The sequence below is a fragment of the Ictalurus punctatus genome, chromosome 19, assembly GCF_001660625.3.
Source record: "Ictalurus punctatus breed USDA103 chromosome 19, Coco_2.0, whole genome shotgun sequence".
Lineage (NCBI taxonomy): Eukaryota > Metazoa > Chordata > Actinopteri > Siluriformes > Ictaluridae > Ictalurus > Ictalurus punctatus.
The window spans coordinates 6,430,953-6,455,826 of record NC_030434.2 but is presented as its reverse complement, the minus strand read 5'-3'; the positions used below and the strand labels follow the sequence as shown (position 1 = coordinate 6,455,826).

The 24,874-nt window shown below is 39.7% G+C and overlaps 1 protein-coding gene and 1 long non-coding RNA gene across 11 annotated transcripts in view; one reads left to right on the top strand and one right to left on the bottom strand.

The window, feature by feature from the left end:
• LOC108280067 (NACHT, LRR and PYD domains-containing protein 12) overlaps nucleotides 1-24,874 on the top strand; it is a 353,895-nt gene that overhangs the window by 41,056 nt on the left and 287,965 nt on the right. For 9 of the 10 annotated variants that reach the window (XM_053688261.1, XM_053688256.1, XM_053688259.1 and 6 more), the window contains 2 exons: nucleotides 2,175-2,348; nucleotides 2,861-3,034. In XM_053688261.1, the coding sequence (XP_053544236.1) occupies nucleotides 2,175-2,348; nucleotides 2,861-3,034 (348 nt within the window). Of the gene's footprint in view, nucleotides 1-2,174; nucleotides 2,349-2,860; nucleotides 3,035-3,320; nucleotides 3,495-4,413; nucleotides 7,241-24,874 lie in introns of those variants that run through there. The other variant, XM_053688262.1, reaches the window with a different exon arrangement.
• Nucleotides 10,465-12,061, bottom strand: LOC124627494 (uncharacterized). The gene is made up of 3 exons (XR_006981946.2): nucleotides 11,984-12,061; nucleotides 11,851-11,883; nucleotides 10,465-11,702 (listed from the first exon to the last, which is right to left on the bottom strand). It is a non-coding gene; the product is annotated as an uncharacterized LOC124627494 (long non-coding RNA).

Here is a 24,874-nt window from a genome sequence, read left to right as displayed (position 1 = left end):
CATCAACTGTATTAGCAGGTGTAGCCTAACCTATACACGAGTCCACCGTTGGTCATATCACAATTGAGAATATGTCCCAAATTCATTGCTTTAGTAGAATTTAATTGTAAGTGAAATGATACTCGCATTGAAATGTCCTTTGTATAGTATTTGTCCAGTCTACAGGTCCTCTAACACAGTCTTAACTGTCTGAATTTGTCCAGACATGTTAAATGGGTAGGGGAGGGGACTTGTCATTAGTGACTTGAAATTATCAAGACTTCATTTCGTTAGGCTACTACTTTCTTCTAGAACTCAATTAATAGATTTTGTGTGGTAGCACTGCTTGAATTGTTCTCTGCTTGATAGATTGCTTTGCTTGTATTCTTTCATTTGTAAGTCGCTGTGGATAAAGGCGTCTGTTAAATGAATAAATGTAAATGCACGGCAACTTAAATTTTGTTTTAAGTCAATTAATGCAGAAATTTCAGTTTAAATTATACACAATATTAAGTTGATGTAATTAACAACATTATTATGTCAACACGTCTCATCAAAACAATGTTTACAACTTTAAATATTTAATCAAATCAGTAAATTAGAATTTTTATCTTGCAATCACAAATTTAATTAAGCTGTGGTAATAGGTCCCTGAATTACTTTTTAGACAAAAGCACTGTGATTATTTCTGACAACGAGTTTCCTGAGACTCTGTGTTCTCTGGGTTCTTTCACACAAGCCCACACACGCACACGCGCGCACACACACACACACACACACACACACACACACACACACACACACACACACATACATACATGCATATCCCTGTCTAACATTCCTGAGCCAGGTCAAAGATTAGCTTTATAATCCAGGAATATTTTATTTAACAATAAATTATCAGCAATAATCTTGTTTAGAGAAGACATGAGTGTTAATTCTCCTCAGAATGAATGTTTTATAAAATCAGTTCTCACTCTCTAGGAGCTGCTGCTTTAAGAAGCTGCATTGAGTGACGTTGCTCAGTAACATTTCTGCGTGGTGTGTATCCGTGTAACAGACTAGTTCAATAAAGAGTTTACCTTCTCTGAAACAGACTCCACACTGTGTCTTTCCCCCCTGACTCTTGTACACTGTAATCAGAGGATATAATAAGATGAAATGTGTTTCAGTTTGTGTTAACACTGGAGCACGCTGTCAGAGTGGAGATTGGACTCATCTGAGAGATGAAGAACAGAACTGCAGTTGGTTGAGGAGTGCATGGGGCAACGCCAAAACAAAGTCATTTTAACTGTGATAAAAACAAAATGATGTCTGTGTCTGTACACGTCATCATTAATCACAGGAATTAGAGTAGGCCTGGTTTCCTTTTTTCACTCAAAATCTGAAGACTTTCTGAATGAATTTATTTAATAAAAATCTGATGGGGCAGTGGTCCATTCTGACTATTTCTTCTGTTAAAATCATCAATTGAATAAAAATATTTTAAATATCACCACAACCAAATAATAATCTGACAGTTATAATGGTTCTCCTAACAGATTTAAAAGAATACTTAGCTGAAACAATTCGTGTGATTTATCGGTTTCTTCTGAAACAATATTTTGTCCAACATCTTAACCACTGATCTACCACTGTTTAAGCAGCGTGTTTTTCCTGCTCAGAGCAGATCTACCATTTAATTAATTTTGTTGAATACATAACCTGCAGAATTTTATTTATTTTTTTTTCATTTAAATGAAATAAGAAGTCGTCCTGCAGGATAGATTAAGTACTTGGGAACTTTATTTTGTTTCTGCAGGAGGTGAGCAGCAGTCCTTCAGGAATGATAAAATCCTGCAGGAGTTTTCCCTTGTGCAGCGAGCGTGCTGGAAATTCCTGCATGTTTCTATTGTACTGCTCCATCCTAAACCCTATAGGAAAATCCTGCACAGTTTGTCAATGTGTCCTGCAGGATTTCATCATTCCAGGATTCCAGCAAACATCCTGCAGAGAAATGAAAATCCTGCAGGATTCCTGTAGAGTTTTTTAAGGGAGCCACTGAACAGTGATAATGTTTTGGTCAGTGATAATTATATCTTGTGACTGGTCAAGAGAGATCAGAAAGTCCAACATGAAAGGCACATCATCATCATAGCAAGTAAACCGTGATAAAAGTCTGTTGATGAAGAGTGTGTCATTGTGTCTCTCTACAGGTTGCAGTACTGTGGTGTCTCAGATGAAGGCTGTGCTGCTCTGACTTCAGCTCTGAGATCAAACCCCTCACACCTGAGAGAACTGATTCTGTCCTATAATAATGTAGGAGACTCAGGAGTGAAGAGTGTCTCTGCTGTACTGGAGAATCCTCTCTGTAAACTGGAGAAACTGAAGTAAGATCATCTCTCTGAGAGTCACATGACCTGCTCCTCAGTAAGACACATTCTCTAATAGTGAGACTGTAGCAGAAGTTTTAGGTTCATCATCAATGTACTGAGGAGGAAGATTATTTATTTTTATTTAACAATAAGTTATCAGTGAGTAATCTGGTTTTGAAAAGACATGAGTGTTAATCCTCTTCACAATTAATGTTTTATACTTTTATAATTTATCCATTGTATCTTTTAATTCATGACAGTGTTTGTTTTTCATGATGATTCAGACTTTTACTTCCTTCATTCTGTAATAATATAAATATATAGAGAGATATTAGATGAGAGAAACTTAATATAACACTCAGTATGATCATTTTAATTACACTGTTAATTAGAATAAACAGGTGATATTAAATCCTCATGTCATTCTGAATAATAAAATCATTTTACAAACACATAATCTTTAAAGTAATTCTTAAACCAAGATAAAAATCTGTTGATGAAGAGTTTGTCATTGTGTCTCTCTACAGGTTGTATAATTGTGGTGTCTCAGATGAAGGCTGTGCTGCTCTGACTTCAGCTCTGAGATCAAACCCCTCACACCTGAGAGAACTGAATCTGTCCTCTAATAAACTAGGAGACTCAGGAGTGAAGAGTCTCTCTGCTGTACTGGAGAATCCTCTCTGTAAACTGGAGATACTGAGGTAAGATCATATTTTAAATCATTAATAATAAAACATGTTCTAATCTTCTGATTACGGACAGTCTGATCTTCTCAAGAAAGATCTGTTCACGTGAACGCTGATTAAAAATGGGATTTTGTTGAGATGTGTGAAGCGAGGAAAAGTTACTAAAACATTTCTAAAGATCTAGTGTGTGTTACTCAGTCCACAATGAGAGAAACTGTCTACAACCAGAGGAAAGTCAGTGCTGTTGTTCCCCTGCCTAAGATCGAGAGAGTGAAGAGTGTGTCATTGTGTCTCTGTACAGATTGATTGGTTGTGGTGTCTCAGATGAAGGCTGTGCTGCTCTGACTTCAGCTCTGAGATCAAACCATTCACACCTGAGACAACTGGATCTGTTTGAAAATTATGTAGGAGGCTCAGGAGTGAAGCTGCTCTCTGCTCTTAAGGATGATAAACATTACAAACTACAGACACTGAGGTGAGTCATGAACTTTTTATATAAATTGTGAAAAAATAAAAGACTAGTAAATTATCATTAGTTTGTAATAATAATAATTTAACCTCATTTGTACATTTCTCTTTAGTTCCAATAAATATCAGATCACCAGGTTAGGAAATAAAACCAGTTTTAGAAATGTCACTATATTCTATTTAATCAGATTTTTTCTAACAATTGGCTTTAATGCTGTTTTGTGTTCAGTAAAGTGTGTTGATTTAAAATTCATGTGAAGGTAGAAGACAGGGAGTCAGACAGAGTCTACAAAATATCACGAATGAGTGCATGAGAGTGATTGTAAATGAACACCTGGTCTCATTGTGACAGCCTGCTATCTCTGACTTCATACTGCTGCTTTTGTCTGAACAAGATGATCTCTGCTTTTCCCTGTTTCTGATAAGCAGCACACTTTCTTCTCAAGTCTCATTAAAGCTCATTAAAATGATTATATTTTATGCCACAGATATTTGTTTTAAGCAGCCACTTTACTCACTCTGACACTTCTTCCAGCACCCTACCTCCACACCGTGTCTTCTGTCTTTCCTGTAACATTCACCTCGGCTTCTTCTTAAAGTCTGCACTTAAATATAAATGTAGAACAAGAGCTAAATGACACAGTAGTGTTCATTATTTAAAAACTCCAAAGCCTGTGATTGGATAAGAGCAGTGATGTGATGGGTAAATATCTGCTCATTTTCCTGTTAGAACTTGTGGAAGTTCTCATTTGTTCTCACTAAATGTTATAACACAGATGTTAGTAAGAATGAAGAAATGTAGAATGATTAATTATAAACAGGAGATGATGATGTTTCTCTTGGAGCAGAGATGATTACATGTTGATCATGAAGTACCACAGTCCAGTTTGTGGTTATTAATTCACGTGTTTTTCTTTTATATTCAGGGTGTGATGAACATCTGTGTGTGTGATGAAGACTCCGGTGTTCCTGCATTTCACTGTTGGGGAATAGAGAACACATTTATAAATACATCACTCATTTAATTATAACACATTAAACAGACTCAGAGACGTGAGAAGTGTGTGTTCATCATGTGGCAGAGAGAGCTAAAATGGACAGGAACAGTTTCAAGACATTGGTGGATTTCTCACCTGACAGGATTGACATCTGAGGAGTTTAATGAGTATTTAACAGGAATTTTATAGCAAAATAATTTTCAACATAAATTTCAACCAAATATATTGTTACACTGGGTGTTTTTGTAGAGAAAAGTAAAAATATAAATCGCCCCAGCATGCTGAGTCAACATCATAACTCAACCTTGCTGAGATAAAACAGTCCAGACTGAATCAGTCCACATTGCAACCAGCGCTGGATTTCAGAATCGACCCAAACTGGGTTCTGTTTAACTCAGCAATTTTACAGTACACCTTTTTGAGGAGACTCACCTGGGAATGAGTGTATATGAGCACAAACACCTTCTTTCTGTTGTGCATCTTTTTATATTCTTACCTCTCTCATCTATTTTAGGCAGGTCAGTAGTGGAATCTTTTTTCATGTGTACATTGTAGACTGGTTTTTGACTAATTGAGAGCGTGCCTAAATAAAATACCTTGCCCATCCTAAACTTTTCACCCTTTACATTTAATTAATAAATTTTTTCACTAACTAGACACTCAGTGGTCATTGTGAGGCAGTTTTTGGTACTACTGACAGATTTGTGCTGCACTTTCACTTGGATGAACTGAAATATTATTTCCCTGATGCAGTATTTTGTGTTTTAACCATTCCCATAAAGACAGATTGCATGTTCTCTTTCTAGTTAGTTAACATTACTCATTACTAGTCAGCTGGTGTCTTATGCACAGTTTGTTTCAGATCAGGGCTGGGACAGATTATCCAATGGGCATTATGGACACGGGCCCAGGGGCCAATGTGCACTTAGGGCCCAAGCGAAGGGAAGAAAAAATGCTTTTTTCTTTTTATTTTCCTTTTTTTACATTGCTGAAAATAGAGGGCAATGTCTGGTTGGGCCACACAAGATTAAAAAAGACGAACACCCCTTAACGTCTACAGTGGAGAAGGCTGTAGGGAGTGTGGTCCCTGTATGTAGCTTTTGATGCGAGTTGGAATCGGCCTTTTGCTGAACTTGCTCTTCTCCACTTTCCCATCACATATCAGATCGGAAAGGCATTTATTTTCAATAAAAATTGAGAAAATATATGAAAAGTGGAAATAATGTGCCTAATGACTGTTTAATAATAATGTGTTTATCAGTTAGGGGTAGGTGTAGGGACGGCTTTATTGTCCCAATAATTTTAATAAACATAGTCATTTACACTCTGTTATTACTGCATCCTGTACATCAGTACTGCTATTAATACATGCTATTTAGGTTAGTCATGGGAAGACTGAGGTCCTTAGGCTATAGAATACAGAGGAGCGGGTTAAAGGCATCAATGCACAGAGTAGATGCAGATGGGATTTTCACCAGGATGATACAGTTTGGATGTGTGATAAGGAGAAGCTACTGTGTAATGGCACCACTTTCTCTACTGAACATGGAAAGTAACCACAAACACAACTTGTACATTTAAAATACTGTCATGACCAAAATAATTCATTTTATCCTTTTCCAACTACATTGAAAAAGATTTACTTGACTTTTAGTCAATTGTACATGATAATATTTTGCTTGTCTATTCAATTTAAATGTTTTTGATTCAGCTAAATAATAAGCCGTTTTAAATGCTTTAAAATTAAAGTCACTTATAAATATTAAGCCTGTGTTTGTCAGGCCGTGGAGTTTGGGCATTTTAGCCGAGCTCTAATTCTGTCTAAACGAACACCTCAGGTGCTGCTATGGAGCTTCTTATGTTCCAATCAATTATTCAATCAATCATTTTTAATATTTCTTCCAACAGATCAAACGTTGTAGAACTGAACAGATTCATTGTGCACATTGAGGTGGTAAGAACTAAACTCATACCGTCTTAAGCTGGTTTTATGCTGGATGATGTTTGGCCGATATTACTGTCACAGACACAAACATACATCACAACGGATAATATTTGGTCTTGAGTTGAGATCAGTGGCCTTAGAAAGTATAATGTGATGCTCACTGGTGAACCTTTACTCACGACTCATGAATGTCTGTTTTATCCATGTATAGTTTAGGTACAGTGAGGGAAAAAAGTATTTGATCCCCTGCTGATTTTGTACGTTTGCCCACTGACAAAGAAATGATCATTCTATAATTTTAATGGTAGTTGTATTTGAACAGTGAGAGACAGAATAACAACAAAAAAATCCAGAAAAACGCACGTCAAAAATGTTATAAATTGATTTGCATTTTAATGAGGGAAATAAGTATACCCCCTCTGCAAAACATGACTTAGTACTTGGTTTAAAAACCCTTGTTGGCAATCACAGAGGTCAGACGTTTCTTGTAGTTGGCCACCAGGTTTGCACACATCTCAGGAGGGATTTTGTCCCACTCCTCTATGCAGATCTTCTCCAAATCATTAAGGTTTCAAGGCTGACGTTTGGCAACTCGAACCTTCAGCTCTCTCCACAGATTTTCTATGGGATTTAGGTCTGGAGACTGGCTAGGCCACTCCAGGACCTTAATGTGCTTCTTCTTGAGCCACTCCTTTGTTGCCTTGGCCGTGTGTTTTGGGTCATTGTCATGCTGGAATATCCATCCACGACCCATTTTCAATGCCTTGTCTGAGGGAAGGAGGTTTTCACCCAAGATTTGACGGTACATGGCCCCGTCCATTGTCCCTTTGATGCGGTGAAGTTGTCCTGTCCCCTTAGCAGAAAAAAAACCCCAAAGCATAATGTTTCCACCTCCATGTTTGACGGTGAGGATGGTGTTCCAGGGGTCATAGGCAGCATTCATCCTCCTCCAAACACGGCGAGTGGAGTTGATGCCAAAGAGCTCCATTTTGGTCTCATCTGACCTCAACACTTTCACCCAGTTGTCCTCTGAATCATTCAGATGTTCAGTGGCAAACTTCAGACGGGCATGTATATGTGCTTTCTTGAGCAGTGGACCTTGCGCATGCTGCAGGATTTCAGTCCTTCACAGCGTAGTGTGTTAGCAATTGTTTTCTTGGTGACTATGGTCCCAGCTGCCTTGAGATCATTGACAAGATCCTACCGCGTGGTTCTGGGCTGATTCCTCACTGTTCTCATGATCAATGCAACTCCACGAGGTGAGATCTTGCATGGAGCCCCAGGCCGAGGGAGATTGACAGTTCTTTTGTGCTTCTTCCATTTGCGAATAATCGCACCAACTGTTGTCCCCTTCTCACCAAGCTGCTTGGCAATGGTCTTGTAGCCCATTCCAGACTTGTGTAGGTCTACAATCCTGTCCCTGACATCCTTGGAGAGCTCTTTGGTCTTGGCCATGGTGGAGAGTTTGGAATCTGATTGATTGATTGCTTCTGTGGACAGGTGTCTTTTATACAGGTAACAAACTGATATTAGGAGCACTCCCTTTAAGAGTGCGCTCCTAATCTCAGCTCGTTACCTGTATAAAAGACACCTGGGAGCCAGAAATCTTTCTGATTGAGAGGGGGTCAAATACTTTTTTCCCTCATTAAAATGCAAATTAATTTATAAAATTTTTGACGTGCGTTTTTCTGGATTTTTTTTTGTTGTTATTCTGTCTCTCACTGTTCAAATACAACTACCATTAAAATTATAGACTGATCATTTCTTTGTCAGTGGGCAAACGTACAAAATCAGCAGGGGATCAAATACTTTTTTCCCTCACTGTAGGTAATAAGTACAGATGCACCGATACTAAATTTCTCAGCTGATATCGATAACCGATTATTCAGAGTGATATCGGCCGATACCGATAGCCTTTTATACCTTCTTTAAATTAATAATAATTAATTCCACAATTCTGTTACAACTGCAAATAAAACTTTGTTCTCTCCATTTCAACAAGTTGTTTCACAGTAACTGGTCTCATAAACAGAAAACACATTACTTTAATTAACATGAACACATGAACTAAATTCTGAAGATTAAAGTAAGATTATTAACTTATTGAATGTTATTAATTCATATTAACATTGACTGAATTCTAAAAAACCTCCTGTTAGTCTCACATTCACTCACCACAATCAAAAGCATTTCTACTTCATCACTGAACATCAAACTGGTAATATAAAATATCAACTTTTTTATATATTGACATTAACTGGATATGAAATATACTACACTACACATATATTTTTCTGTGCAGTGTATTTTTGTCAACTCAGCTTTATTTAAATCTTTTAACGGTGTACTGGCCCTTTAATTCAGCTTGAGCAGTGCTTAGCGGTGCAGAGATTACCAACTGTAGTTTTGTCATCATTCCACACAAGAGACATCTTTAATCACAGCATGAAATCGATGTGCTTTCCCGCCCTCTTTTGATTGACAGGATGTAATCGGCCCTGATCATCGGATGTTTTTAAACTATCGGCCGATAGCCCATAGCGGGGAAAAATAGCCTTTTACATCGGTGCATCTTCAGTAATAAATTGAAACTTAATGCAGTGACCTTTTCAAATATAAATAACAGAGGCCTTTTTGCACTCACATTTAATTTAACACTGGTGATGTCATGAGTAAGAGAAAGGAACAGACTTAATGCAGTCTTTTACTGGAAAGAAAAGACAAATAAGTTGAGAAGTAGTTCAGAAAGTACTTATTACTTTATTTTAAGGCATTCATGGCACTATTCGTCACACAAAGCTGAACAGCATTGTATGAATTACAGCATTTAAAGTGTTGTGTTCATGTGCTGTTTTAAGGATACAGCACAGTGATTCACAGAAGCACCCCAACTTCATTTTATTTTTACTTTTCGGCTAACCAGAGAAAACAGACACGTGACAAATTGTAAGGAACAAAGTACATTTATTTTAATTGAACAATTGTAAAGGTGCTGTGCTCTTTCCGTGTGTGTGTGTGCGTCCGTGCGTGCGTGTGTGTGTGTGTCTGGTTGTCAACTGTGGCCGGGGTTATTCTGATGGCAATTCTTCTCGTTGCTTCTAACCTAAAACAGCGAAATGAACACATTCAGTAGTGTTATGATTTGATATGTCTAAAATGTTGTATAGCAATCTCTTTACAGGTGAGGGAGACAAAATTCTGTGTTAAAACTGAACGGCATTCACCCAAGTCTCTTTTGAACCTAATATTTTCATTTGTACCTGTTTATGTCATCATTATTGGTGTGAACTTTTACTCAAATGTTAAAGTGGGTGAATTTGGATAGTTGTTACCCATTGTGCATATGTGTAAATGAAAACATCATATTGCTCGATCTCTACACATGAGCTCATAATGTAACTCATAAAGAACTTCGTTTGCATGGTGACTTTGTCACACACACATCTCAGGCACAGCTTAGAGATCATGTACTCACAGCAGGAAAAAATACCCTCTATTCTTGTTTTACTGTGACGTCAAGTAATGTAAGTTATCTCATAACATATATTGATTGTTTTTATTAGGATCTTTGATATTATTGTGATATTGTCTGCAGCTTAAATCAAAACTCTTTGTTAATTATGCGTGACTTTTGGCACTTGATTGCGCGCGCATTTACACTTTTCATCCGGATCAACTGGTTAGGTAGGTGATGATTGTTCCAAAGCAGTTCACTTGACCCTTTCTCCCTCGCCAACCAAATTTATAGCCTATATATGTAAAATGTTCTGCTAGCTACGTGTTTTAAGTTAAAACAATGGTGTCACCCACTTATGCAGTGTGTAGTGTAAAAGCAAACACTAAAATATAGCTATTGCTCGATCTTTTTAGAGACGAAGCCACATAAGCTTAAAAAATAAAAATGACTCGAGTATGAGCTCATAATCTAGTGTCGTTTCCAGGATCGTCACACGGGCATCTCAGTCACAGATCAGAGATCATGAACTCAGCGTGTGAAAATGCCCTCTATTCATGTTTTACTGTGACATCAAGTATGTAAATTGTATTATATTGTTATTTTATGTACTTTGATATTGTTCTGATATTATTGCCCGCAGCATCACTTTGGAGAGTTGTTACATAAAGCGTAAAGCTAAAGAAACTTTTTGTTAATTACGCTCCATATTTGGAACTCCATTATGCGTTTGATCATCCGGATCAAAGTGTGTGACCCAAAGCTATAATGCTGACAAACAGGTACAAATTATAATCTGTTGTATATCTTTCTATCTGTCTCTCTCTCTGTCTGTCCTTATCTATCTGTCTGTCTATCCATCTATCTGTTTGTCTATCCATCTATCTATCTGTCTAACTCTGTTCGACCATCCATCAGTGTGAGAATAATAAATGTTTTTTTTGTTTGTTTGTTTTTTTTTGCTGATTGTTTATAACTGCTGGAATTAAATGTTATAATGCACTCACCTCCTTTGCTGTTTTTGCATGATATGGGGCATGTTTTAGGGTCACAGCAATCATTTCCTCCACACTCTGGGATTTTGGTGTGGGTATGCCTTACTGCAGGCACCTTGAGTCAATACAGAGATCACAGTTATTTAAACTAGAACTCAGACTAAAGTTCTATTCAAGAAGCATCAACATTACTCTTGTTTTTATAATAGACCATGGTATGAATATTTATGTACTGAGAAATAACAACTTTTACATTTACAATGTACATTCTTATTTACAACCTTTCTGCATTCCAAAACATTTTTGAGATCTTGGGGATTGACACAGACACGTTATTAGTTATTAGTGACAAGTTTTGAAACTTATGTGTGATGACATCATTGATTAGGAGCTTCTGAAATTTACGTTTTCCCTTTCTCCCTTTGTAATTGTAATTTTTTTCAGCATCCTCCTAATTCCATCTCCCAAGCTGCCTCCACTCTGAAGACACAGATAACGAATCTACAAACAACAATCAGCAATTAATCACAAGAGTAAATTGTTTTAAATGATTTCAGGTTAACAATGACTAGTAATGTTGCTTGTGTTGTGGCACATACCATCTTCTTTCGAAAGTCAGCATCTTTCAGCTTATCTCACAGCTCTGTTAATTCCTCCACAGTCTTACAAGGCACCTCTAGCACCTCTATAAGATCAGAGACAGGTGTGCTTGGCTGGCTCATTGACTGCTGCATTGTTCCTAACGCTGCTGTGATGATGTCCTGGATTTGGTCTAGTTTCAGCATGATTCTCCTCTCCAAACTTTCAAATAACTTGTAGATTTCTGTCCAGAATTTGTTTTGAAACATCAATGACATTACTAACTACAGTAATGAAAAAAAACGAACACTGCCATAAGTCAACATAAATCTGTTTGGGAGACAATTAATAAAACTGACTGTAAGATAATTATTATTAAATTAAATAGTTACCAACTCGAAGAGATTGTGGATCATTCACACTTCCTTAAACAAGTCACAAAAACATCATTCAGATCAATATCTGTATCCATGTGTGTAGTTATCAAAAAAAAAATAAAAAATAAAAATCATTGTTTTAGTATACCTTGATTCTGCCGGTTGCCAGAAATTGACTGATGTGGCTGCAGTTGTGATGTTGAAGGAGATGGAACTGTAAACACATCACAAAAAAAGAAAAACAAAATCATTAGATTAAAAAATTTATATCTATAACACCCTTTATTAGTCTTGTGCATGCTAGAGCTGTAAAGTTTTTTTTTATTTGTTTAAAGCCATAAAATAATGTTATTAGCACATGTTTAAATCATGTGGCTATACTTTTGAAAACAAGTATAATGTTTAGGTAACATTGTAAGTGTCAAGATTAATCGCCTCCCCTGTAAAATTCTCTCTGCAAACTGTAGAGAGCTTTGATTAGCAGAATGGCATGAGGAATGCACGATCTATGATTTTTTTTCTCTAATTGATCACAAACAAGTCAAGCATCAAATTTAAAGTATTACATATAGTATACGTATAGTATTAGTACATTTAATAAAACCTCCATCAGGATGAATAAAAGCAGATCTTCACTCTATTTGTTACTGACTTTTGTTTGAAAACAATGTTTAGGTAACGACATTTCACAATCACTTGTAAGGCCTGGACACCACAGGATGATCTTACTGACATCTATGAGGGAGAAACATTGCACCTTTTTTTATCTCATGACTAATGTAAAGAATGTGAATACTACATATGTGAAAGCACATCATCGTTTAACAACTCAAAGGACACAAGTACAACTACATTTTAAAGTCAAATTTAACCACACTCAAGTGGCTCATGTTGTGGATAAAAAATGTCAATAAATAAACATAAGGGAGACCTAGCATCCAGCAAAGGGGAGAAGAAGAATAGACGGGCACCTAGACACATAGAAGCGGGATTAGGCGTACATTGACAAATTGGAATTACTCTTTAAAGATCTTTAAGAGCAGTAATAGTCAAAAAAAGTCAAAAAGAGGTATACGAGCTGAGCTGAGTAGGGCTAATACACACACACACACACACACACACTCGTACAGTCAAGGGCGGGCAAGTAGACACAACATACACACACACTCTCTCTTCCTCATACACACACATGAATATCTTTAATAATATCTTATAGTAATAGAGAAACTCTATAAAAAACAGAATAGTAGGATATGCAGGACTGTAGAACTGTAATGATATTAAGAAGTTGGAAGTACAGTAAACCGCTTTTCAAGTAGTATAAATATATATAAAATAAGAAATATAGTGCAAATATGAAAATAAATTATAAACGAGAAATACAGGAAAAATAGAAAAATATAACTTACTCATGATTCAGGTGGTGAAGATTCTCGTCTCGCAAGGAAAGCCTTAATTTTAAGAGAACCATGAAGAGAGTCAGTTATAAGGGTGGCTGGGTCAAACTGCCCCCCCTCCTCCAGATAACGATAAGACCAAGGTCCCTCCCGGTTGTTTAGTCGTCTTGTCTACGTTATCTTATTTCCCTAGGTAAATGAGAATTCTGGTTTCTGACCCCCTAAGGTAACTGAGAAGTCTGGTTTCTGACGCCCTAGGTAACTGAAAACTCTGGTTACTGATTCTCTGTGTAATTCAAAACTCTGGGTTTTTATTTTCTGGGTTATTAGAAATGCCTGGGTTCTGATTTTATGTGTAAATTAAAACCCCTGGTTTCAATTCTATGTGTAAGTGAAATAGGCCTTTTCTGGAACATAAGAGTAAGGTAAATGAGCTCTTTTCTAACCCTATTGGTAGTGAGATCATAGTCTTCTTGAAACATGTGGGTTATCTAGTGTGTAAATACAATATAAATACTGGAGCTTAAGCTCAGGGTATTGGGATCACTTCTGAGAATTCTCATCGGTGTGGATCTCGTGTGGTGGAATGGAACAATAAAGCTGGACCCTTGCTTCTTCTCACTCATGGCTGGTGTATTTTTTCTATCTCCAACTGGGCTCAGAGGTAGATGTGAGTATTGGCTTCTATGTTGAATTTTAAATGTTTTTGGGTAATAGGCTAAATTCGAGCCAACATTTGGCACCCCAGATGGGACTGGGCTAAGATCTATATGTCTGGAATCTCTCCCGTGGGACTTCGCTCTCTAAGCAACAGACAGGCCGTATAGGAAAAGGCATTGCAGACGCCTGTTATTTCAAAGCTCTGTTTTAGTGGTCTGTTGCTACGACTGAGAAGCCCCGGGGTGGAAAGAAAGACTAAGTGGGTCTCCAAAAGAACCTTGAGTGCCTTTTTTTTTGGAGAAAGTTGGATTTAATTTGTATGACTGTAAGCTTCATGCATACGGAGCTGGTATGGAGGTGCTTTATACTTTGAAAACTTCATGTAGTAAATTAAGTGTATTAATGTGGAATACAATGTGTGTATGGGAGCTTGCCGGCGTTGTTGATAGAAAGGAGGGGTGTATGTGTGTGTTCCTGTCTGTTCTTATCTGTGCGTCTGTGTGGAAGGACAAAAAAAAAAAAAGGGGGGAAAAAGGTAAGACAATTCGGTGTGTGTGTGTTCTTCAGAGTGAGCTGGGTAATGCAGAGCATTGTGAGATATCTTGCGGTCTTTGAATGTTTTGAATCCGGTACATACTTTCGGTGAGTCGGCTAGACTGTGTGTGTTATAATTAATTTGGTATCAATAACTGCTGTATAAGTGTGTTAAAAATATTGGGGAGCATGCACGCCAATGGTACATATTTTAGACATCTGTTCGACTGCCCATTGTGTAAATAAGAATTACTAGACCTGTAATATATAACAACATATCCCCAGATTGTGTGATCCAGGAACAGGAAAACTGAAGGTGGGAGAAAAGTGTATATTGTCGGGCCATTATTGAGAAATGAGTGAGTTAGTCCATTTGGACCTTTTATTTTTATTCTATAAATTACGAATGTGATGTCTAGGTAAAAGCCCCAAAAATGAGAATAATAATATACTGTTTTTGCGGAAGCTGCCACAGGGCCTACACGGGTGAGGTTCCCAACTCAGGACGGGGAAAGTAGGCGGCTGCGGCATCCACAGGGACACAATGGAGCCCGCGTGAAAGAGATACAAAACGATGCAGGAGTAAGTGAAATTTTGTCCTGGTTAAAACGGGGGGCTCAAAAAGGCGGTGCGGGAATATGGCGCAGTATAGAAGGGTTGTGTATAGCCCCAGTCAGCCTCCTCCCACGCTTGATCAAAGACGCCCATGGCGTGGATCATGTCAATAAGACTGAAATGATCCGGAAAATCCGTCAGGAATGGTGGTCCCCTCAGCTGGCCTCACAGGTGGACCAAATGGTGAACGCATGTGCTGTGTGCATCAACCACAACGTGCGAAAGAACCTCACCACCCCCTTAGGACATATTCCCCCGCCGACGGGACCGTTTCGGCATCTAATGATGAATCATATAGACATGGGAGCGGAGTTCCAGGTAGATGGGAAACGCTTCCTTCTGGTAATAGTGGAGGCGACTGCTACTTCGGAGGAAGATGTGGAGTCCGCCGCTAAATTTTTATGTTGTGAGGTCATACCTCGATTCGGGATCCCTGATTTTTTGAGTTCAGACAATGGCATCCACTTCGTAAATAACGTCCTTAAGAATGTTGCATCGGCCTTGAAGATTGATCATAAGCTAGGATGTGTATATCTTCCTGAGTCCCAAAGCACGATGGATCCAGGGTACCGCACCCTAGCTAATAAATTGGCAAAAATATGCGATGACTCACACCTAAACTGGGTCCAAGCCTTACCACTGGCATTGATGAAGATACGATCACAGACCAATCGTATGACACACTTGATTCCTCATGAAATGCTCAAGGGGTGCCCAATGCCTCTGGCATACACTGAAGGTCCATACACCGAGCCGTCTGAAACCCAGTTGGAGGGCAAAATACGGGATTATATGCAAATCCTCAGTCAAATCCACCGACAGTTATATTCACAGGTTAGAGAAGCAATCCATGGTGGGGACGGGGTACGGGAGGATGTACGTTTAGTGGCCCCCGGGGATAGAGTACACATTCGTATGTTTAAGAGAAATAGCACCCTCGGGGCATGTCGGGAAGGACCCTTCACTGTGGTCGCTGCAACAGCCTCGGCTGTGAGAGTTGAAGAGAGAGATCATTGGTACCACTTGAACCAGTGCGTCCGTGCCGGAGCAGGTACGGGACGGCGAGGACCAACAACCCCAGGCCCTGCCACTACAGGGCAGCCCATGGGGACGGAGGTGTTAACCGACAGCGACTCGGATACCTCACTTATGGGTCCGGCCTACGGCACTCGAGCCCAGGCTAAACGACGGGCTGTGGAAAGGCTGGATAGACCGGCCCAGTCGGATGCCGGTAGCTCAACAGGCTCTTCGTTCCTCTCCTCTCCATACGATGATATTGACCCTGTTACCTCCCCCCAAGCTGAAGCGGGAGATGTAGCTGCCGTCCCGCTAGTAACCCCACCAGAGGCAGAATTGTTATCAACACTCGCCACTCTCTGGCAATCTGATAACCTTGGTGACCCCATGCCTATGAGCACTATTGATTTGGATATGCTGCAGGCCCTTGAGGTACAGTTAAGCACACCTCCCCCCGTGACCCCTGAGCTCCGGTCTCCGCCGGGATCTTTACACACTCCCCTACCACTGGGTCAAGAGAACACTGGTTCAGCAGAGTAGCTGGGGTGGGGGCGACTTATACCACAGGGCTAAGAGTTCCTGTTCAGACCAGAGGGTGATGTTCGGAAGAACACACCTTCATTGTATAATTTGCTGATCATGATCTAGACTGCGTACAGTCCTATATATAGATTGTGACAGGTCAATAGCTTGCGTGCCTTTAACTGTAATTGGAAGTCGGTATGATTCCCTGTTTGTAAACTGAATGATGACGGTTATCTAAACCACCGAGCGCGCGAGAGAGGGAGAGAGCGCGTGCGAGAGATTTCTGTTTCTTCCCCTTTTTCCAATCCTTCAGTAATCTCACGCTCTACATTAAAGTCAAAGTGATTCAACGTATATATATATATATATATATATATATATATATATATATATATATATATATATATGTGGATATATTCCTGTAAAAATTAAAATCAATCAGCATGTCTTTATTTTATCAGTCCGGGGAGAACTTTAATAATAGTTTATGTGGTGTGCATTGTGCCACATAGTTTCTTCTGCAGAGGCATCTTTTCCTGACTAATGATAAAATTGACATGTGAACCTGTTCATTTTGAGTGATATTAATAAAAAAACCCTGAAAAGTAAAACCGACCCGAGGTAACAGTCTCTGGCTCACAATGTGGTCCGTATCAGGCTAGGTCACATCCTCCCTGTTGAGATAATGTTGAGCCTAAACATTTGGTTTTATAGAGCAGTCTACCTTCATGAACTGACTCACTAACAAGAGCTGGAGTAACCATAACTAATTTGTGTATCGGTGATTCCTATACGGGTATGTGTTTATGCAATATCTTAAGCAGTGTAAATGCGAATTCTTCTGGCGTGTGGTATTCATGTTGCATAATGATGAATAATTTCTGCATGTTTTCTCTTTAAATGCTGGATATGTCCAATGATAAGTAATTAGTAAGATCAGATGGCAGTAGTAGTCTGCACATTTTAAATTATTTGTAATGTGTTGTACGCCTGTTACAGATGTGATATCTGAGTCCGTAACATTAGAATAAGGTGGTGATTACTTAATGTGGAATTCGGGTTTTGTAGGGAGTACGAGTATCTGGATTAGACAGCCTCGCATAATGGTTCCTTTTGCCGACATGTTGTGCTGATATGAGTTTGGGAGGTAGTTTAATTACGGTCCCTTTACAACAGTGTAGTTTGAAGTGATTTGTTTTTTTCCTGAACCGTAGACTGGTGAATAGAATAGAGTAGTTATGCAAATATATATATATAAGATGTCCCAACTGTAACCTATAACTGTAATTCCATTCCACATGATATTATTATTGATCAGCGCTTTTTTCCAAGTGACTGCATGTGAGAGCTCAAGGCCGTTACACCCCTTAACATGCCTAAATTAGTAGTACACCTGGAAGCGTCTCCTTCGGGGGCTGTGGGCTCCCCTGCGGTGTACTCCTCTGTGGTTACAGACTCCCTTGCACGCTCCCAAGGCCGTCAGGACATGATTGGGGTCATCCTCCGCCCCATAAAAGCACAACAAATGTTCCTGGACGTTATCAAGTATGGTCTGCAGTGGATCACTGATTGCTCACTAAAGGACAACATCCTGAGCTCCGGGTGTTCTTTGGACAAGCCTGACATTGAATGGAGCTATGCTTTGCACCTGTACTATGGCTGACAAACTACAACAAAGACTATGTCTTACATGTGACTGAAAAGGGGGGGTGCTGCTGGGGGGGGGGTCCCGGCTCAGGAGAATGGAGTGCTTACAGGGCTGTAGTTTATGTATTGCAAACATTGGATTTGGTGGCACAAGGATTGCCAGGCTGGAGAGGCTCTCTTAGTGCGGATCATTGGGAAAATTGCTCTCTCACACATCGATCTTACATTCATCACACCAGGTCATTTCTATTTTGAAAGAACAGGATATGGGGATATGGGGTTAATCTATGTACCACCCGAACTAAAATTCTTAAACCTGTTAGTGTGCCTAACACAACAACTGTAGTGTGGTAATGGTGTAATTAATTCTGTGGAGCCAGTCACTGAGAACACTCACGATTGCCCAGCCGAACTTTGTATTTCCTTGAGCTTAAAAGTTTCGGATCAGAAATTTCAGAAACATTATGAACACCCTGTTCTGCCCAATTGGCTGAATTAAAAGCTATCACTACAGAGTGCAACCTGGTTAAGGGTAGAATTGTTAAAATATATCAATATACAGATAAATACTGACGTTTAGGCCCATTGATTGTGTCGTCTGTGTGGAGTTGTTTGAATGCAATGAGGTTCTAGGAAAAAATTGGAACGCCACTTATCGAACAAATAGTTTAATTGAATTCTAATTCTGACTGCACTTCTTGCTGTATGTATTACAGATGCCCATGATCTTAGCCAGTGTGCGAGGGGGAAGGTAGAGGAATTCAATTCAATTCAATTCAATTCAATTCAATTTTATTTGTATAGCGCTTTTTACAATAGACATTGTCTCAAAGCAGCTTTACAGAAATATCAACACGGTATACAGATATTAAAGGTGTGAATTTATCCCAACTGAGCAAGCCACTGAGTGGTGACGGTGGCAAGGAAAAACTCCCTAAGATGTTTTAAGAGGAAGAAACCTTGAGAGGAACCCGACTCAGAAGGGAACCCATCCTCATCTGGGTAGCAACAGATATTGTGAAAAAGTTCATTATGGATTTATATGAAGTGTGTATGGCGTTAAGAGCAGCCGTAGTCCCAGCAGTCTGGAATTAAAGAAGATTTGAGCTCCATCCAGAGGCAGAAAGGATCTGGATCTCTAGTATCTCCATAAATTCGTGTGGGGCTCGGCGAAAGGAGAGAGGGAGAAAGTAGAACAGAATCTAGTCAGGGTAGGCTTGAGTAAACAAATACGTTTTAAGCTTAGACTTAAACACTGAGACTGTGTCTGAGTCGCGAACACTAATAGGAAGACTGTTCCATAACTGTGGGGCTCTATAAGAGAAAGCTCTTCCCCCTGCTGTAGCCTTCACTATTCGAGGTACCGTCAGATAGCCTGCATCTTTTGATCTAAGTAGGCGTGGCGGATTATATAAAACCAAAAGGTCGCTTAGATATTGTGGCGCGAGACCATTTAGTGCTTTATAGGTTAATAAGAGTATTTTATAATTAATGCGAGATTTTACTGTGAGCCAATGCAGTATTGATAATATCGGTGTGATATGGTCGTATCTTCTAGTTCTAGTTAGGACTCTAGCAGCTGCATTCTGGACTAATTGGAGCTTATTTATATTCCTACTGGAACATCCAGACAGTATGGCATTACAATAATCTAATCTAGAGGTGACGAATGCATGAACTAGTATTTCCGCATTATGTAGTGACAATATGTTTCTTATTTTAGAAATATTTCTGAGATGAAAGAAGACTATCCTAGTAATATTATCTACATGAGCATCAAATGATAGGCTGGAGTCAATAATCACTCCAAGGTCTTTAACTGCTGCACATGATGAAACAGAAAGACCATCCAGAGTAACCATGTGATCAGAAAGAATACTTCTAGCTACACGTGGGCCTAATAAAAGTATTTCTGTTTTATCAGAATTAAGCAGAAGGAAGTTAATTAACATTCAATGTCTAATGTCCTTTACACAATCCTCAACTTTACTAAGCTTATGTCTGTCCTCTGGCTTCGCTGAAACATACAACTGTGTATCATCAGCATAACAGTGGAAGCTAATTCCATGGTTACGAATAATTTGACCTAGGGGTAGCATATATAAAGTAAAGAGCAGTGGGCCTAAAACAGAACCCTGTGGAACTCCAAAAGTAACCTCAGTACGCATGGAGAATTCACCATTTACATCTACGAACTGATAACGATCGGTGAGATAAGACCTGAGCCAGGAGAGGACTGTTCCCTTAATAAGAACAACATTTTCTAATCTATCAAGGAGAATAGTGTGATCTATAGTATCAAAAGCTGCACTAAGGTCGAGTAACACAAGCAGCGAGACACAACCCTGATCGTAAGTCAGTAGAAGGTCATTTACTACTTTAACTAACGCTGTCTCTGTGCTATGATGAGGTCTAAATCCTGACTGATATATTTCATGAATGTTATTCCTATCTAAGTACGAGCATAACTGCTTTGCTACAACCTTTTCTAAAATCTTAGAGATGAAGGGGAGATTTGATATTGGTCTATAGTTGGACAATTGAGACGGGTCAAGATCAGTTTTTTTAATCAAGGGTTTAATAACTGCTAATTTAAGTGATTTAGGTACATAGCCACTGCTTAGGGAAGAATTGATTATATTTAGAAGTGGCTCAATTACTACTGGACCAATCTGTTTAAACAAACATGTAGGTACGGGATCTAGTATGCAAGTTGATGAATTGGCTGAAGAGATTAATGCAGCTAGTTCGGTCTCTCTAAGCGGAGCAAAACACTCTAAACATTGATCTGATATTGATCTGATGGGTTTGTTACAGTACTGTCCAGTTTTAATTTAATGGCCTGTATTTCACGTCTAATATTTTCAACCTTATCATTGAAAAATTTCATGAAATCTTCACTGCTATGTAATGATTGAGTGTTTCTCTCTGTAGTGGTTTTATTCCTAGTTAATTTTGCTACTGTGTTGAAAAGGAATCTAGAATTGTTTTTGTTGTCTCCTATTAAGGTGGAGAAATAGATTTTTCTAGCATCGCCAAGAGATTTCCTATATTTCAGTAGGCTCTCCTTCCATGCTGTTTGAAATATCACCAGTTTGGTTTGACGCCATTTACGCTCTAATTGTCGAGTTGTCTGTTTTAAGGTTCGCGTTTGATCGTTATACCAGGGTGCTAATTTTTTTTCTCTAATTATTTTCCTTTTGAGTGGAGCCACTCTATCTAGTGTGTAGCGGAGTGTTGACTCCAAGCTTTCAGTCGCCTGATCGAGTTCTGTGTGATCTGACGGTGATCCAAATCTAATTGATGTTTCTGCGAGGTTATTTATGAAGCTCGGTGCAGTAGCTGATGTGTAGGTACGTTTTACGCGGTAGCGAGACGAGGTGGAAATATTATGATCAATACGTATTATGAACGAGATAAGATAATGGTCTGAGACAACTTCAGACTGTGGAAAAATGATAATATTTTCTATACTTAGTCCGTATGTTAGTATGAGGTCAAGAGTGTGACCACCATTATGAGTAGGCCCGATTATGTTCTGATTAATCCCTACTGAATCTAAGATGGACACAACTGCTATTCTTAAAGGGTCTTCCAGGTTATCAAAATGAATATTAAAGTCTCCAACGATTAATGCTTTGTCTACAGACACAACCAGGTTTGAGACAAAGTTTGCAAATTCACTAAGAAATTCAGTATATGGCCCTGGGGGTCTGTAAATAATAATTAGAGGAATTGACTTATTTTTTGTGGCTACATAACTTATACTGGTATAAAGAATTTCAAAAGAATTAAATTTATGCTTAGGTTTTTGTGTGACGACTAGATTTTGACTATGGATGAGTCCAACACCTCCTCCTCTACTAGTTGAACGAGGCTGATGTACATAGCTGTATCCAGGAGGACTGGCTTCATTTAATGCTATGTACTCGTTTGGTTTAATCCAAGTTTCCGTTAAACACATTAAATTACATTCCTGATCAGTAATGATGTCGTTAACAATAAGAGCCTTAGACGCAAGAGATCTAATGTTTAATAGTCCTAGCCTCAGATCAAAAGTGCTGGCTGTGCATTCAATATGATTTAATTTTATGTTAATTAGGTTACGAAGATCGACTTTCCGAGATTTTCTATATATCTGAATAGCTCGGGGAACAGACACAGTCTCTATAGTATGTATTACCTTTGCCGGATTTTTAGTTGAACATTGATTATACTGAATGTTATTATTGGAAGATGTACTTACAGTAGGCAGTCACTTGGAGTGTAGCGCCTTGGAAATGTTGTCTGAAAGCAGTTCCGCTCCAAGGCTGCTGGGGTGCAGGCCATCAGGACGAAACAACCTAGGACGCTCCCAGAACAGATTCCAGTTATTGACAAACACCAGATTCTGCTCATTACACCAAGAGACTAACCAATCATTTAATGCTAGAAGTCTACTGAACTTTTCTGCTCCACGTCTGTATGTGGGAAGAGGTCCAGAGACGATGATCTTCGCGGTAGGTGATCTGCCTCGTACCGTCTCGATCAGGCTGGAGAAGTCCCTCTTCAGAACCTCCGTCTGCTGCAGCCTGGTGTCGTTCGTCCCCGCGTGCAGCACAACCGCTCCAATGTGCTCGTCCTTCTTCAGGATCCCGGATACCTGCGCAGCGACATCAAGGACACAAGCACCAGAAAAACAGTGTGTGCGCACCTTACCTTTAGATGAGGCTCACGGACGTTCCGCACAATGGAGTCCCCGACGATCACAGTGTTGGGTCTGGTCTGGCGGAGAAGGGCGAAGCGGTTCCTGGTTGGAATCTCGAACACCGGAGGTGGAGAAGGTCCAGCCCGCGCCTTTCGCCGCTGGTTCACCCAAGGCCCGAGGTGTGTTGGCGCTGGCGTGACGGAGACCACGGCTGGGAAAGTCCTAGGTGCACGGTCCCTGCACAGAGAAACACACGGCGTAGAGGGGCTGGGAGTGGAAATACCACGCTGTGTGCTTACCTTGGATATGTGAGCAGAGGCACAAGATGTTTCCAGCGCAGTTTGTCGCTCCAGCAGCTGGGCCTGCTTGTCGAGTAGGCCGCGGATCTGCTTCTCCACATCCTCCAGTTCCAGCCGCACCATGTGAAGCTCAAGCGAGTCCTCATCTGCACTCAAAACCGGAGAGACAGCAGACATATTTGTTTGTTTGTTTGTTTTTAAAAAAAACAGAACAGCGGTAAGTGAGAAATGTGAAACGTAAACAAGGCTAGCGGTAGGTGATGTTGGCGGGCTACAGGCTACAAGCTAGTCGCGGATGTTTTGTAAAAAACAAAACAGAATACAGATCAAATTTGCGACAGTGCAACGTTACGATTGTTTTATTTAACGTGGTGTCAGTTATATTTGTATAATGTAAGGTAAATAATTTTAAAGTATAGAGATTAAAAGAAATTAATTTATTTTAATGTAATAGCGTTAGCTCGAAGGGTGCTGCTTCCTCAGTGACACTTGGTCTCTGTACTTGCAGGCAATGGTGGAGGATAATCTAAGTGTGATATTTGTGCTCGAAAATTTCTTCCTTGACCAGGGATAGGTCCCAGATCTGACATACCATCTCAAGTTGACGTAATTTGTGCTGATACTAAACGTAGTTCATAGATGCTCTACCTCTTGCACTAATGACCTATCACATGCAGACTAACAGCAATATGTATCTAACACCGCATGAAATGCTTAGATCCAATCAAGTAGTTAGTTACTGTAGTGGCCACTCATACGTACGGCAGTAGTAGTAGTAATGAATGATTAGGGGAACTCAGTTAATCCCACTTATAATCGATGTAGGCAAACAAACGTATAATCACTGTAGTTAGATTCAAAATGATATATATGTATATACATAGTTAAAAGGAGAAGTAGGTTAAGGGTTAAGAGTTATGGCTAGGTACATCTACACATGTCTCCCACCAGGACTAAAAAAACCTCCTCAGCTCCTATTCGGATCAGTGTTGCGTAGAAGTGGTTATTGTAAGGGACCCATTGGATTACGGGGATGGGCGCAGGAATTAGCGAGGGACGGCCAGGGGGTGCGGCAGAACCAGTTTTTCCACAGATACCCGCTTAATTAAGGTATTGTATGAGGCTTCATAGCCTCAGAGGGGGGAAATGTTAAAAATGACATGAAATAAACACGAGGGAGACTGAGTATGAGTAAAAATGTAATTTTATTGGTAATTCACAGGACGGGTGGGTGCGTAGTCTGGAGGAGGGTAAGAGGGGGAAGAAAATGGGGTGCGTCCTGGGGACATGGGGAAATCAGGGTGGGTGAAGTGAACGGACCACTGAGAGTCGGGTGGACTGGTGGGTGAGAAGAGGGACGGATGGTCGGGGCCCAGATCAGAGAAGACAACATCATCCTCGGATTGGAAGCTAGAGGGGGGTTCTGGTTCTGACTGTGTAGAGGCGTCAACACGCACGTTCGTGGGGCAGATTCTGTACCGAAGAAGAGGGGGGAACCCCGGATCTCTATTCTTAGGGGGGGGTGCTGCGAAGATAGTTAAGTAGCATCATGATATCAGCCGTGAGATGCACAAGCTGGTAATGAGTGTCCAGATCCAGATCCAGATCCAGGTCCAGTAACGGAGAAAGAAGGGACTGACGACGGACACCGGCACCTA